This window comes from Pelodiscus sinensis, chromosome 2 (assembly GCF_049634645.1).
Source record: "Pelodiscus sinensis isolate JC-2024 chromosome 2, ASM4963464v1, whole genome shotgun sequence".
NCBI classification, from domain to species: domain Eukaryota; kingdom Metazoa; phylum Chordata; order Testudines; family Trionychidae; genus Pelodiscus; species Pelodiscus sinensis.
In genome coordinates this window covers 246,551,765-246,567,389 of record NC_134712.1, presented here as the reverse complement: position 1 = coordinate 246,567,389, position 15,625 = coordinate 246,551,765, and the positions used below count along the sequence as shown (strand labels likewise).

General features: G+C 41.9%; 1 protein-coding gene across 1 annotated transcript in view; it reads right to left on the bottom strand.

Moving 5' to 3' along the window:
* WDR48 (WD repeat domain 48) overlaps nt 1-15,625 on the bottom strand; it is a 51,581-nt gene that overhangs the window by 34,627 nt on the left and 1,329 nt on the right. The window contains exons 2-5 of the mRNA XM_006120557.4: nt 4,996-5,136; nt 2,294-2,372; nt 1,746-1,828; nt 1,506-1,635 (exon numbers count right to left, since the gene is read on the bottom strand). Coding sequence (XP_006120619.1) covers nt 1,506-1,635; nt 1,746-1,828; nt 2,294-2,372; nt 4,996-5,136 — 433 coding nt within the window. The remainder of the gene's footprint in view (nt 1-1,505; nt 1,636-1,745; nt 1,829-2,293; nt 2,373-4,995; nt 5,137-15,625) is intronic.

Genomic DNA, 15,625 nt, shown 5'->3' with positions numbered 1-15,625 from the left:
TCCTTTTGTATCTATATCTGCCTATAGATGTAGGCTATACACTTGTAGTCTTTCTATGAGTAGGCACTAGTTATGTTTATCAAGCTCTTCTTTAAAAGATAAATACAACTGCTTCAGTCTAATATAGAAGATGGGAATTATAGTATGCAGGAAAAAAAAAAAAAACATTAAACTAATATCCTATGGGGAAAATACTACAATTGAGATGCTAAGAGCTTTTGAAGCTAAAACTCTATTCAGTCTAGATGAAATAGAGGCTCATTACATTTAATGTAATAATGTTCAAAGAGATTTACTCTGTTCTAGATTCTGTAATAAGCTGCTCTAGTTTTTCAGCTAAAACCATGGTTTGCAATGATCAGATTGATTACTTGTATTAATGCTTTCAGTATATTAAATTCATTTACATTTTAACTACTTTTTCAAAATCTTTAAGGTGTTAACAAAGACTGGCTCTATAATTCAAAGACAGAGTGTTAGTCTCTAACCTGTGAATTACTTATATTCAGGAATTTCTTATGATTATTAGACTATATTCTGGCCAGTTCCTCCAAGTCTACGAGAAAACAGCAGAGAGCCTCTCAAACTACCAAAAAGAGTCTATAGAAATATAAGCATGGTTGATAAGAAACAACTGTTACTGTAGATGCATTCTGTGGTGATGAAATGGTGATCCATTAAAAGATGTTTTGGGAAATGCCAGTTGTTCTGGTTGTTAGGAATAATGGCCAGATTAGAGTTTTCTGTTTGTTAACCAATCACACAACCTAAAGATATTGTAAAGGGAATTCCATCAAGTAATAAGAAACAAAAACATTAAAACATAAGATACGGGGAAAAAATGTTCACAGGAAAACATTTTTCCATTTCTTCGTCTCATATCCTATAAAACAACACCGAAAAGCTCCAGCTACACTTTAATATGGCAGTGTGGCCATGGCAGAAGCACTTGAAGATAAACTAGCTCCACAAGGGGAGTAGCTAACTGTGGTGGAAGTACTGATCCCAGTGCTGTTGCCTGATTTACACTGATGCTTTATAGCACTAACTTGCTGCACTCAGGGTATGTTTTCACACCCTTAAGCCAGAAAGTTGACATTGAAATTGAAGCCTTAGACTTAAAAACTACTTACATACAAAAATCAGACATAAAAATACAAGAGAGTCACAGCACACTATTACTGAGAAGTGTTTACTTTCTCATTTTTAACATGCAAGTATAAATGTATTGAAATATAAATATTGTACTTAGAAGTTCCCCTGAACATACCACTGGTTGAGAACCTCTGTGGTATTGTATCTGTTGTTTCTGTATAGTGCTATATTAATCTCAAATTAATAATCTTTGATTAAATAATTCCATTTCAACCTGTTTGACAATTTCAAATTATTAAATTCAAATATGCAACAATACATACACAAAAACTTGAGTTTACTGTCCTAAACTAAACCAATGAAAAATGTTAACAGATGCATTGTATTTAATTTTTTCCCCATGTACCTACTTGTGACAGTGTTGTTTGAGGCAGTCAGTGCTGTGAGAGTATTTACATCCCAGAGGAATATTTGTCTGTCCAGCCCGGCAGATGCTACCAGTTCTTTATCTTTTGCATATGCTAAGGCTTTCACATAATCCTACAATAAAATGGGTACAGCAACATGACAATACAGAACCAACAAATAACCTAATGGTTTTTCTTAGAATAGTAATGATGATTCATACAATTACAATGCATGCCTTTTACCTTATGCGTCCTTAGTGTTGACATGCAAAATCCCTTATGTGCATTCCAAACTTTAACAGTAGTATCCGAAGAAGCAGATATCACTAAATGGAAAAGATTAGTATGTTTTAACAGACTTCTTCATCAGGAACATGTGAAGCTCTTAAAATCTTTTAGTTTCTCTTTAAAAAATAGAGGAATTGTATGAACAAAGATATACTTCACCGAAAAATTTTTATACTAAAGAAAACATGCAAAAAGTTACCAAAGTTATAGCAAGTGAAGCAGTAGGCAACAGTCATATACTTATATACTTAATACATTTCTGAACACCTAATTTTCCCATTTCATACTTAGGGTTGCCAGATTGTTTCAACAAAAATACCGGACATACTTGACATTACATCACAATCTACATAACATCATATTTAGAAAATACCGGACATTTATATTTTCTCAATTTGTTTCCCGAACAGGAAGCTCAAATACTGGACTGTCGGGTTCAAAACCAGACACCTGGCAACCCTATTCAGACTATTAAATACTGCACAAAATAAAGTGGTACTTACATGTTTTACCATTGCAACAAAGTACAATATCATTTACCCAATCGGTGTGATGTTCCATAGATGCTATATAAGGATCTTGCTGGAATTAAAAAATAAATTGTGTGAGGTCCTCTTCAACATTGAAAAGACTAAATTGATTTATGGATATACTTGCGATATCCCCTCTAACCTCTCATGAGGTTCAAATACCCCCACTGAATAAATTGGCCTACTTGTGATAGTTAAAACAGAAATAAAAGATACAGTGCCAAAACTGAAATCCCTGCAAGCTGCATGGAAACTTTAATTAAAGAGACATCATGATAGAGGCTCAACTTAAATGACTACCTCAAAATTAAAAAAAAAAAAATCAAAAAAGTACCACTGCACTAAACAACAAAAATAAAAGAAGCAGTGAAAGACAAAAAGGAATTCTTTACAAAGTGGAAGTTAAATCCTAGTGAGCAAAATAGAAAAGAGCATAAGTTTTGGCAAACGAAGTGTAAAGGCCAAAAAAGAATCTGAAGAACAACTAGCTAAAGACTCAAAATAGAATATAAAAAAAATTGTAAGTAGTCAGAAGTAGAAACCCTGCTAACTAGTGATACCACTGAATGATTGAGATGCTAAACAAGCACGCAAGGACAAGACAACCATTACAGAAAAACTAAATGAATTATTTGATTTGGTCTTCACGGATGAGGATGTGAGGAATGCTCCCAAACATAAGACATTCTTTTTAGCTGACAAATCTGAGGAACTGTCCCAGACTGAGGTGTCAATGGAGACAGTTTTGGAACAAATTGATAAACGTAACAGTAATAAATCACCAGGACCAGATGGTATTCATACAAGAGTTTTGAAGGAACTTAAATGTGATATTGCAGAACTATTAACTGTGGTTGGTAACCTATCATTTAATTCAGCTTCTGTACCAAATGACTGGATGATAGTTAATTTGATGCCAATTTCAAAACGAGCTCCAGAGGGGATCCTTGAAATTACAGGCTGATAAATAGGCAGAACCTTGACTTCAGTACCAAGGAAACTGGTTAAGCTATAGTAAAGAACAATATTGTCAAACAAATAGATTTCATCAACAAATGTTACAGTCAACATTGGTGTTTGTAAAGGAAAATCATGTCTCACCAATCTACTAGAATTCTTTGAAGGGGTCAACATGTATGTGAACAAGGAAGACCCAGTGGATATAGTATACTTAGATTTCCAGAAAGTTTTTGATAAGGTCCCTCACCAAAGGCTCTTAAGCAAACTAAGTTGTCATGGGATAAAAGGGAAGGTCTTTTCATGGACTGGTAACTGGTTAAAAGATAGGAAACAAATCGTCAATTTTCAGAAGAGAGAGATAAATAGTGATGTCCCTAGGGATCTGTATTATGACCCGTTCTATTCAACATATTCATAAATGAACTGGGAAAAGGGTAAACAGTGAGGTGGCAAAATTTGCAAATGATATAAAATTGCTCAAGATAGCTAAGTCCACAGCAGACTACAAACAGCTGTAAAAGGATCTCACAAAACTGGGCAACTAGTCAACAAAATTCTCGGGTGTGGTGGCAGTGATCCTCAGCTCAGGGCCTTGATTGGGGGAGACCAGCAGAGCTGGTCCAGCAGGATCGGGCAGTGAGAAGCCCCAGAAAGCGGGAAGACAAGAGGCACCCCCAAAGGGTCTTCTGCGACCTCACCCCATCACAGCACCAAATATATAAGAGAAGATTACTAAGCAAAAGAGCTCACAACCTAAAATCCTGTAAAGGTGCTGAGCTAAAGACACACCACCTTGCAAGAGCTGGCCCTAATTAAGACAGATAACATATTAGTAAAACAGAACATCATAAGCAATAATATGTCTACACTAGCTCGTTAACTCGAGCTAGGTAGGCAAATGAGGCGACCAGGGTTGCAAATGAAGCATGGGATTTAAATATCCCTGGCTTTATTTGCATGTTCCAGTCCGGTCGCCATTTGAAATTTCACTAGTCCGAACTCACTGTCGCATGTAGCCGCGCGGCAGTGAAATGTTAATTCGAACTAAGTCCTTAGTTCAACTTAACTGTTACTTCTCATTCCACGAGGAGTAACAGTTAATTTGAACTAAGGACTTAGTTTGAATTAATGTTTCACTGCTGTGTTTAGCCACACGGCAGTGAGTTCGGGCTAGTGAAATTTCAAAATGGCGACTGGACGGGAACATGCAAATAAAGCCCAGGATATTTAAATCCCGGGCTTCATTTGCAACCCCGGTCACCTCATTTGCCTACCTAGCTCGAATTAACGAGCTAGTGTAGACATACCCCAAAGGAGAAAAATTAAGACAGAACCTGATAAAATAAAGGGGAGTTGGAGAAGCAGAAAAAGGAATCTCTAAGATTAAATAAAAAAAAAAATTATGATCAAGCTAAATAGCATACACTCATGAAAAAAGTCCAGATCCATCAAAATAAGTACATTAATAAGCAAAGCAACTCCATAATCCCCCAAACTATATATCCTTTATTAACTATTTTATAGTGTTCTCTTAATAGACTAAGCACTTTTGGTTATGAAAACATGCCTTATTTGTCTGTAAAATGCCATGTACTTTTTTGTGTAGTATAAATAGGATAAGGTCTGCTGTAAACCCATAGCAAGGTGTCAACATTTTGGTATCTCATTTAAATAAGTCAATCTGACAGAAGTTGGTAATGTAAAAAGTGACTTACCTTGTGCTGATTGACACTCCATATCCTTATTATAGAGTCTCGACCCGCTGTGAAGAGTCTGTTTAATGCTGGATCCAGCTGGAGTGCATTTACCCCATTTCGATTATACTTTTCTACCTCATCTCTAATCACATAGGAAACCTAAAATGTATTTATAGAAAACTGATTATGATATTCAGATATTTAGTCTACATGAAAGTAGTGACTCTGCAGCAGTTGTTCTCAACCTGTTTATTATGGGCTGTATACATGGCCCACAGGCAGATGGTCTCAGTGCACACTCTTCAACTCTCACCTTAAACCACTATGCCCAGTACCCCTGCCCAAAATGGGCCAGGAGCGGAGCCCTAGGTGCTGAGCCAGGTGGCTGGATTGCATCCAGACCCACTGTCTCAGAAGTAAAGCCCCATCTAAAACTTGGGTTCCCAGTGCCTCCCACTCTCTCAAGGCCCCCCCCCCCAAAGCCTACCCACAAACTCACTCTCCTGCCCTTTGCCCCTCTGCAGCATTCACCAGCTCCCTGCTGGCAAAAGCACACAAGCAGGCTTTAAGATCCTGTCTGACCTCAGCCAGCATCACCCCTTGCCAGACTAGAGCAGCAAATTAATTTTCACATGTGGGGTGCAGGTGCTAATTAGAAATATAAAAAGAGTAGTTGAATAGTCGACTACTTGCATTCCCGGACACCGCCCCCCCCCCCCCCCCCGATGCCTCTACTTCTCTGACTGCTGTGGCACTGCCTTTTAAACGTAGGAAGAGCTGTTCCCCCACCACTGACTCTGCAATGCTGGGGGGACAGGGGAAGCAGAGGTGCAGTGTGGGACCTGGTGCGAACGGGAACTGAAGCAGTCTAACTTGCACCAGGTCCCCAACTTCTGTGGCTCTGCCACCAGGCTCTTACTACATTTAAAAAGGCAAAGGCACATCTGGGTTAACTCCCAGGGCCAGTGTGAACCGGGATTGCTTAGTCCCAGTTCATGCTGCCCCAAGGAACTAACCCCGCTGCAGCTCTGCAGTTTACATGTAGTAGGAGCCGGGCTGCTGGATGCCCAGCTCCTACTACATTTAAATTGCAGAGCTGCAGCAGGGTTAGCAAGTGTCACCTCCCCCATCTTCAACATCTACTACTCCATTAGCTGATTAATCGCAATTTAACATCCGTAGTGCTAACTGGGCAGCAGGCTGAGAATCTGTGTTCTAAGGCCATTTCATTTTTAACAGTGCCTTCCATTCAAAAATCTCAAACTTTACAAACATTAAATAACAAAGCCTCAAACTCTGAGACTGACACCATTATTCCCAATTTACAGATAGACGAATTAAACCACAGAGAGGTTAAGATATTTGTTCTAAGTCACAAAGTCACAAAGATAACTGTCAGAATCTGGAACAAAACCAAAAAGGAAATATAGTTCAGTGGTTAAAACACTAATCTAGGCATTGGAAGACCTGGGTTTAATTTCCTGCTTTGCAAAAGACATGCTATTATTTCTCTGAGCAAGTCACTTAGTCTGTGCCTTGGTTCTCCAGTTGAAAAATGGAGATAACAGTCTCTCCATCTCACAACACTTTTGTGAAGATAAACACATTAAGGATTGAAACAAGACAGGACTATGCAGCACTTTAAAGACTAACAAGATGGTTTATTACGTAATGATCTTTCGTGGGCCAGACCCACTTCCTACGAAAGCTCATCGTCTAATAAACCATCTTGCTAGTCTTTAAAGTGCTGCATAGTCCTGTCTTTTGTTTCAGCTAGACCAGACTAACACGGCTGCATCTCTATCGCTATTAAGGACTGAGGCATTCTGGAAATGAGGTCTATATACTCTCTCTCCTCACTCTTAGTTCTCTGCTTTAAAAGGGATATTATCTTGAAAATTGTTTCTTTTGGAAAAAGTCTGATGTTGCACTGAACTCATACGATTACAATACATGAATAAAGTTTTTTTCCAGTTGATTTATTTTTGCATTTGACAGCATTGTGAATATAGTTCATTAAACTATTTTGCTGATGGTCCACTGTACTTCTGTCTTTATGTACAGTCATAATTAGCAATGGGGGAAACTTACATGCTACTTCCACAATTTCTACAAGATGTAATTGGAACAACATTACTTTAAGGTTACAATACAATCTACTACAGCAAGACACACTTGCATACACAAGTGTTTCCAACACATGTAAACTATTTACAAACAGTAAACATTTGGCCTTGTCATTACTACTTGTCTGGTTTACAGTAGTACCAGTAGACCCCAAACTAGATCAGAGCCCCCCTGTGCTAAGGTGTTGAACAGTTATGTATTAAAACAAAAAAGAAAAACATCCCCCCTCATAAAGCCCCTCATATTTATCAGCTAGCCTCCTTCCCTGTATAGACCTAAGCCCCTTTCCCACCTCTTCCATCCTTTATGACCTGGCTCCGAATAATACTAGATTCTCCTTCTTGCAATCTCTCAGCTCCTCCTACCAAGGTCCTCACATAACTCTGTCACAATTTACCACTTCCTCCAGGGGGCTGGGCCCATCTTCTCATCTGCATTTTCCGCAACTCTGCTGTAATGATAAAGTCATTTTCCTATAGCCAAATTATAAGATCTGAAGCCTTTGTCTGCAGCCAGATTAGGAGAGCAGCAGCCATGAACTAAAAAGCAGAACATATCCTCACATTCCATCTAAATTACATTAAAACAATGTACTACTGAACTGTTAAGACAATGAATCTGTCTTGAGAGTACCCACCATCACCAGTTAAAGAAACAGAACTTAAGATGGCTAAAGAAAAATGTGTTTGATAGCATTCTATCTGGCAAGATATCACTTAACAGTTGTGATTGTAAATTGTAACCTCTTTTCTTCTATTGTTTTGCCCTTATAGTCCCTTCTATTGTTTAGCCATATGGTCTCTGTCAGGTTCCTTGATTGTTTCTGTCTGTAGTGTAACTAAATTTGCAAGGTAAATCAATGATGGTGATGAGGTATGATTGGATAAAGAATTGTTTCCCAATATGTTATGACAGGTTAGAAAATTATTCAGTAATATTTTAGTAAAATGATTAAGGTTAGCAGGACTCAAGTTTCACTACATAAACAGGAGTCCAAAAGGAAGTCCAAAAGGAATCAACTCTAGGACACAGTCCGCAGATCAGAGCTGATCAGATTACATGTCCTATTTGTCTAAATGTAAATATTTTAATATAGTCCACTATAGTTCAAACAGCTTCCACATGACATCATCTCAATTCAAGCAGACTTTCTATTGCAATATAAGAAGAACAGAGGCTTGCATTGGACATTTGTATTTTATGCCTGGTCTACACTTAAAAGGTAAAACTAATACAGTGATTTGTTAAGAATGTAGGCTTTTTTTGAGTTGTTTTTTAAATCAACATACTTATTACAAAGAACAACATGAATGATTAAAGGTCTAGAACAGTGGTCCCCAACATGGTGCCCGCGGGCGCCATGGCACCCGCAGGGGCATTTGTGTGCGCCCACCAAGTGCTCAGGGCTGGCCTGGCCCCAAGCGCGCAGCACTTGGGGGGGGGGGCGCCGGCCCCGGGCGCGTGGCTCTTAAGAGGGGGAGGGGGCGCCAGCCCCGGGCACGCGATGCTTGGAGAGGGAGGGGGCGCCGGCCCCGGGCGAATGGCCACGCCCCCTGGCGCCCGGCAACCTCAAATGGTTGAGGACCACTGGTCTAGAAAATATGACCTATGAGGGAAGACTGAAAGAATTGGATGCTTAGTTTGGAAAAGAGAAGACTGAGAAGGGACATAGAATCATAGAATTATAGGACTGGAAGGGACCTCGAGAGGTCATAGAGTCCAGCCCTCCGCCCTCAAGGCAGGACCAAGCTCCGTCTACACCATCCCTGACAAATGTCTATCTAACCTGTTCTTAAATATCTCCAGAGAGGGAGATTCCACCACCTCCCTTGGCAATTTATTCCAATATTTGACCACCCTGACAGTTAGGAATTTTTTCCTAATGTCCAATCTAAACCTCCCCTGCTGCACTTTAAGCCTTGTCCTGTCCTCAGAAACCAAGAGGAACAAATTTTCTCCTTCCTCCTTGTGACACCCTTTTAGATATTTGAAAACCGCTATCATGTCCCCCCTTAATCTTCTTTTTTCCAAACTAAACAAGCCCAGTTCATGAAGCCAGGCTTCACAGGTCATGTTCTCTAGACCTTTAATTATTCTTGTCGCTCTTCTCTGTACCCTTTCCAATTTCTCCACATCTTTCTTGAAATGTGGCGCCCAGAACTGAACACAGTATTCCAGCTGAGGCCTAACTAGTGCAGAGTAGAGTGGCAGAATGACTTCACGAGTTTTGCTTACAACACACCTGTTGATACAACCTAGAACCATATTTACTTTTTTTGCAACAGCATCACACTGTTGACTCATATTCAACTTGTGGTCCACTATGAGCCCTAGATCCCTTTTGTCATGCTCCTTCCTAGACAGTCGCTTCCCATCTTGCATGTATGGAACTGATTGTTCCTTCCTAAGTGGAGCACTTTGCATTTCTCTTTATTAAACTTCATCCTGTTTACCTCTGACCATTTCTCTAACTTGCTAAGGTCATTTTGAATTATGTCCCTATCCTCCAAAGAAGTTGCAACCCCACCCAGTTTGGTATCATCTGCAAACTTAATAAGCGTACTCTCTATCCCAATATCTACATCATTGATGAAGATATTGAACAGTACGGGTCCCAAAACAGACCCTTGCAGAACTCCACTTGTTATCCTTTCCAGCAGGATTTAGCACCGTTAACAACAACTCTCTGACTACGGTTATCCAGCCAATTATGCACCCACCTTATCGTGGCCCTATCTAAATTATATTTGCCTGGTTGATCAATAAGAATATCATGCGAGACCGTATCAAATGCCTTACTAAAGTCTAGGTATATGACATCCACCGCTTCTCCCTTATCCACAAGGCTCGTTATCCTATCAAAGAAAGCTATCAGATTAGTTTGGCATGACTTGTTCTTCACAAACCCATGCTGGCTATTCCCTATCACTTTATTACCTTCCAAGTGTTTGCATATGATTTCCTTAATTACCTGCTCCATTATCTTCCCTGGGACAGACGTTAAACTGACCGGTCTGTAGTTTCCGGGGTTGTTCTTATTGCCCTTTTTATAGATGGGCACAATATTTTCCCTTTTCCAGTCTTCTGGAATCTCCCCTGTCTTCCATGATTTTTCAAAGATCATAGCTAAAGGCTCAGATACCTCCTCTATCAGCTCCTTGAGTATCCTGGGATGCATTTCATCAGGACCTGGTGACTTGCTGACATCTAACTTTCCTAAGTGATTTTTAACTCGTTCTTTGTGTATCTTATCTTCCAAACTTACCCTCTCTCTGCTTGTATTCACTACGTTAGACACACCTCCAGACTTCTCGGTGAAGACCGAAACAAAGAAGTCATTGAGCATCTCCGCCATTTCCAAGTTTCCTGTTACTGCTTCTCCCTCCTCACTAAACAGTGGGCCTACCCTGTCCTTGGTCTTTCTCTTGCTTTTAATGTATTTATAAAAGGTCTTCTTGTTTCCCTTTAATATATAGCAGCTTTAATGATAGCAGCTTTCAAGTACCTAAAAGGTTGTTGAAAGGAGGAGGGAGAAACAATATTCTCCTTAACCTCTGATGATAGGACAAGAAACAATAGGCTTACATTGTAGCAAGGGAGGTTTAGGTTGAACATTAAGAAAAACTTCCTGTCAGGGTGGTTAAGCACTGGAACAAATTGCCTAGGGAGGCTGTGGAATATCCAACATCCAAGATTTTTAAGAGCAGGTTAATTAATTAAACATGTCAGGAATGATCTAGATCAGGAGAGAGCAAAATCCAGCCCGCTGAATCCAGCCCACAGGAGCCTCTATTAGGGCTCCTGCCTACTGCTCAAAGCAGCAAGCCTGGGAGAAGAAGTGGTTTCTGTTCAATGGGAGCTGCCTGTTTGTGCTACCTGCACAAAGTATCCCACTCCTCTCCAGGCTTTCAGAGCCACACAAGGCGCCTGCAGGGACATGGAAGGCAGGGACCCTGGCAGAGGAACCAGCTGGGCTACTGTCCTGAAGCCACTCAGGTAAGCATCTCCTGGACACAGCCTGCCTCTGGTATCCCATTTCCTCCTCCCCCCATCAGCTTGCCCCCTCTCCCATGTTATCCAAACCCTCTGTACCCCTGCCCCCTTACCCTCTTCCAGACCCTGCACCCCTTCCTACTCTCCGCCTCCAATTCACAAACCTGCCCAGACCTTGCACCCCAATATCCTACCCCAGGTTACAACCTACACCACTCCTCCAGATCACAACCTCCTTCCAGACTCTGCACTCCCTCCTACCCCTCCTACACCACTCCTTGTGGATAAATCTCTGTAACATTTCCATATAACCATGTATCATTCTTATATAACTTTGTATTAAGAGAAACTTTGTAAGTCCTTTTATTTTTATACACACACACACACATATATATATATATATATATATATATATAAAATCGGCGAGCCGTGTGTGTGTGTACACACACACACACACACACACACACGGCTTGCCAAACCGCAGCGAACCCCGCTCATCAGCTGTGCTGTCCGGCGTTCTGCACATGCGCAGATCATCCGAACCCGGCTCTTCCGGATTGTAATCTACTCACCACAGGCAAGTAGATTGCATTATTTGTCGAGCCCTGTGTGCGTGCGTGCGTGCGTGTGTATACACACACACACACGCTGGAAGCCAGATCTAAGACAATACTTGTGAAGTGAGCTTATTGAAAAGAAGAGTGGACAGACAGACTGCCCTGGGAGTCAAGCAGCAAGTACCTGCCCTTGAAAGAACTCTTTGAACCAGCATTAAAAAAGGAGAGGTGATGACTAACTGGCTGCATGACAGGGATAAATATGAGGCATCTTGCAGAGGGACCCCGGGTTTTCATCTTGTCAACATCAGAGCATCAATCCAGATCTGCAGAAGCCTGGCTCCAGCCCTCCCCCATCTAACTCACCTGGCCAGTGTAGTTAGAGGGAGCAACCATTGTTAACAAGACGGAGTGTCTTGTGTGTGTGTGCGTATACAAGTGCATGAGTATAATGTATCATATGCAGGGCTTGACAAACTGCTGATTCTACTCACCCGTGGCTGTGTCACTCAGCCGGTCACTCCGTGTGCCCCATTCACTGGCGCTGTGCGCATGCGCAGTGCCGGTCTGGTGCATGCGTGGTGCAGGGCTGGCAAGTAGCTCTTGCTGTGGTTTGTCAAGCCCTGATCGTATGCATATGATAAAGTATAGATTGATTTATGTATGTTCAATAAATGTGGCGTGTTACCTTATCTCCCCAAAAAAGATCCCAGATGCTTCTTTTAAGCACAACATCCTCCAGGTCAGAATCATCTCCTGAACCCATATCACCTCCCAGACCCTGCATGAGGGATGTCAAATTTCAAGTAACTGACTAATCAAATAGTTGATGCAATTTACATCGACTACTTGAGTCGATAGGGCACTTCCACCTTTGAAGTGTAGCAACATCTCTAGGGTGGCTACTCTCCATCAACAGTTATTGCTCATCTCTGATCTAGATCTTGGTCCTTCCATGAGTGCAGGGGATTGGAGCGGATGACCCCTTGAGGACTCTCCCAGTTCTAGTATTCTATGAATCCATGATTTCAGGACTCATATTTCAGGTCCATAAACCCTAGACAAACTTTATACTAAAAAGTTTTGCCAGAAAAATCGAAATCACTTGCCTAGCCTACGTAGCTATCCACTGCTATAATGCAGCTTATACAGTAGAACCTCAGAATTCTGAGCACTGGTTACAAACTGACCAGTCAACCACAGATCTCATCTGGAACCAGAAGTATGCAATCAGGCAGCAGCAGAGATGACAAAAAAGGAAACACAGTACAGTGTTAAACGTAAACTACTTAAAGAGAAAACAGCACTTTCCTTCTGCCTAGGAAAGTTTCAAAGCTATATTAAGTGAATGTTCAGTTGTAAAGATTGAAAAAAAAAAATTATTCAGAGTTACAAACATCCTCCATTCACAAGTTGTTCATAACTCTGAGCGTCTACTGTACTGGCAAGAGACTCATTTTTGTCATTCAGGAAAGTGGTTTAAATTATAACAGCAAAATAGTTCACTCTCTCGCCACAAATGGACACTGCAGGTACAGCTATCCCAGAAAAGCCTTTGAAGCAAAAACTATCTCCATTGTCTATAGTTATATAGAATCATAATATACTAAAACTGAAAGGGACATTGAGAGGTCATGAAATTCAGTCCTCTGCCCTCACGGCAGGACCAAAAACTGTCTAGACTAGGGTTGCCAGATGGTTTCAACAAAAATACTGGACACACTTGACATTATATCACAATCTACATTACATCACAGTCTACCTTACATCTTATTTAGAAAATACCGGACATTAATATTTTCTCAATTTGTTTTGCCCAGAACTGGACACAGTATTCCAATTGAGGCCTAATCAGCGCAGAGTAGAGTGGAAGAATGACTCCTCATTTTAATATAACTGTGCTTATATCAATATAACTTTGCAAAGTTTGAGAAACACATACAAGTGACACTGGTATAACTGGATCCACATTAGGAGGACTTTACCTGCCAAACCCTCCTAACATGGACAAGCCCTTAGCTCTGAATTTAGTGTGCATGTAACATTCTCTGTTTATTCACAGAATATGTTTTACTAAAGTAGTAGTAATTGCATGCTTCCTGAGTAACACTTCCTCAGCTCTGTTCTTATGAAATGTTATCACTTCATGATTTCATTATGAGTCTCACAATTTCTGTTGTTTTTCTGAAAGCTTCAGCTCTTAGAATCATGAAAAAAAAAATCACACTTTAAAACTTTAAGTTTCTTATTATTAAAAAAGTTTAGCAAATTCTCTCTTTCTCTCACTAGTATTCAGAGAGAAAGCATTCTTTTTTCATCTCTGATCTTGGTTTTTTGGACCTCAGTCATGGTTTCTGAACCCTTTAAGTCAGTGATCTCCAACCTTTTTACACACAAGATCACTTTTTAAATGTCAGGGCAAGCCAAGATCTACACCATCCATTCCTCAAGACCCTACCCTTTCCTTGAGGCCCCACCCTCTCCATCACTTGCTGTCCCCAGTCCTTACTCACTCCCACTGGGTTGAGACAGGAGGTGCAGGCTCTGGGGTAGGAATGAGGGATTAGTGTGTGGGAAGGGGTGAGAGGTGTAAGCTCTGGGAGGGAATTTGGATGCAGGAGGAGTGGAGACTAAGATGCTAGATCGGGGACAGGGCTCCAGACTGGAGACTGTTGGAGTCAGGTGAAGAGTTGGGGTGCTGAGTAAACTGCAGACTTGTGGATATCAGGGTGCAGAAGTTCGGGTTGGGGTTTATGAGGGGCTCAAGGCAGGAGGGTTGCGTGTATGATAGGCTCAGAATTGCAGTGTGTGGATGGTGCAGGACTGTTGTGGCACAAGACTGGGGATGTGGGGGGCTCAGGGCACGGGGTTCAGGTGTATGACCGGCTCCCCTGTGGGCGGGTGCAGGGGTGTTATGATACTGAGGCCAGATGAGGATTTGACCCCAACTGGGAGCTTGCTGGCCAGGCTTCATTTTTAAATAAACTATTATGGCCAACACAAAACATTTCAACATTATCTTTTTTTATGGGAGGGGCAGGGAACATGTTTTGGGTCAGGGGGCCACTGATCCTCAGAAAAATCAGTTGGGGACCACAGAAGTGAGATGCAAAAAAACAACACCTCCAAAAAGCCACAACCCTCACTGATGTGGCCCCAACTAAGATACCTCAGTCTCCTGACACTCCAGCCCCATGGTGGTAATAGCGGTGGGGGGGGGGGGGGGGGAGGACTGAGGTTCAAGGTCCCAGGACAGATTAATTCTTCTGGGGGTCCAGGGTTAGTGAATTTTGTGGGGTCCCCCAAGGCTCTGAGATCGGGCCAAAAATGAGGGATCCAGTGTGTGGGACAGAGCTGCCAGTGAGTGGGGTAGGGATGAGGGTACAGAATCTGGGTGGAAAGTAGGGTACTTGAGCAAGCTGATAGTAGGTGTCTGGCCAGGAAGGAGGAGCTGGAACAGGGTGCTGGCACTACAGGCTGGGGCAGGATGCTGGTGGGTGTCTGGCCAAGGGAGAGGGGTCAAGGGCAGCTTGGCTGGACCTGGGGGTCTCCAGGGATGAGCATCTCTCAGGTAGGATCTGTAGGTAGTGCTAGAAGAAGTGCACGTGCGGCTCCTTTAAAAAAATCCAGCCGCTCTGGGTCCTCCACTGCCATCTTAAACTTCCCCCATGCCTGACTCTGCCTCCCTGGTACACGGGGGAAGGAAGGCAAGACAAGAAAGCACATGCACTGCTGTGGAGTGGGGAGGAGCAGTGTACTTGAGCTTCCTGAGAAGCCGGATCTGGTGCAGAGCTGCGGGAATTCTCTCCTCCTTCCCTTCCACCACAGGAAGCCAACTTTGGCTCCAATTTTGGGAGGGGCAGGAGGCTGTAGCGCCAGCACAAGTGCCTTGTTGTGGGTTGGGGGAAATAAGGGGGCTAGGAACACTGCATTGAAATCAACTGGCAGGGCCTCTGCAATTGACCACTTGA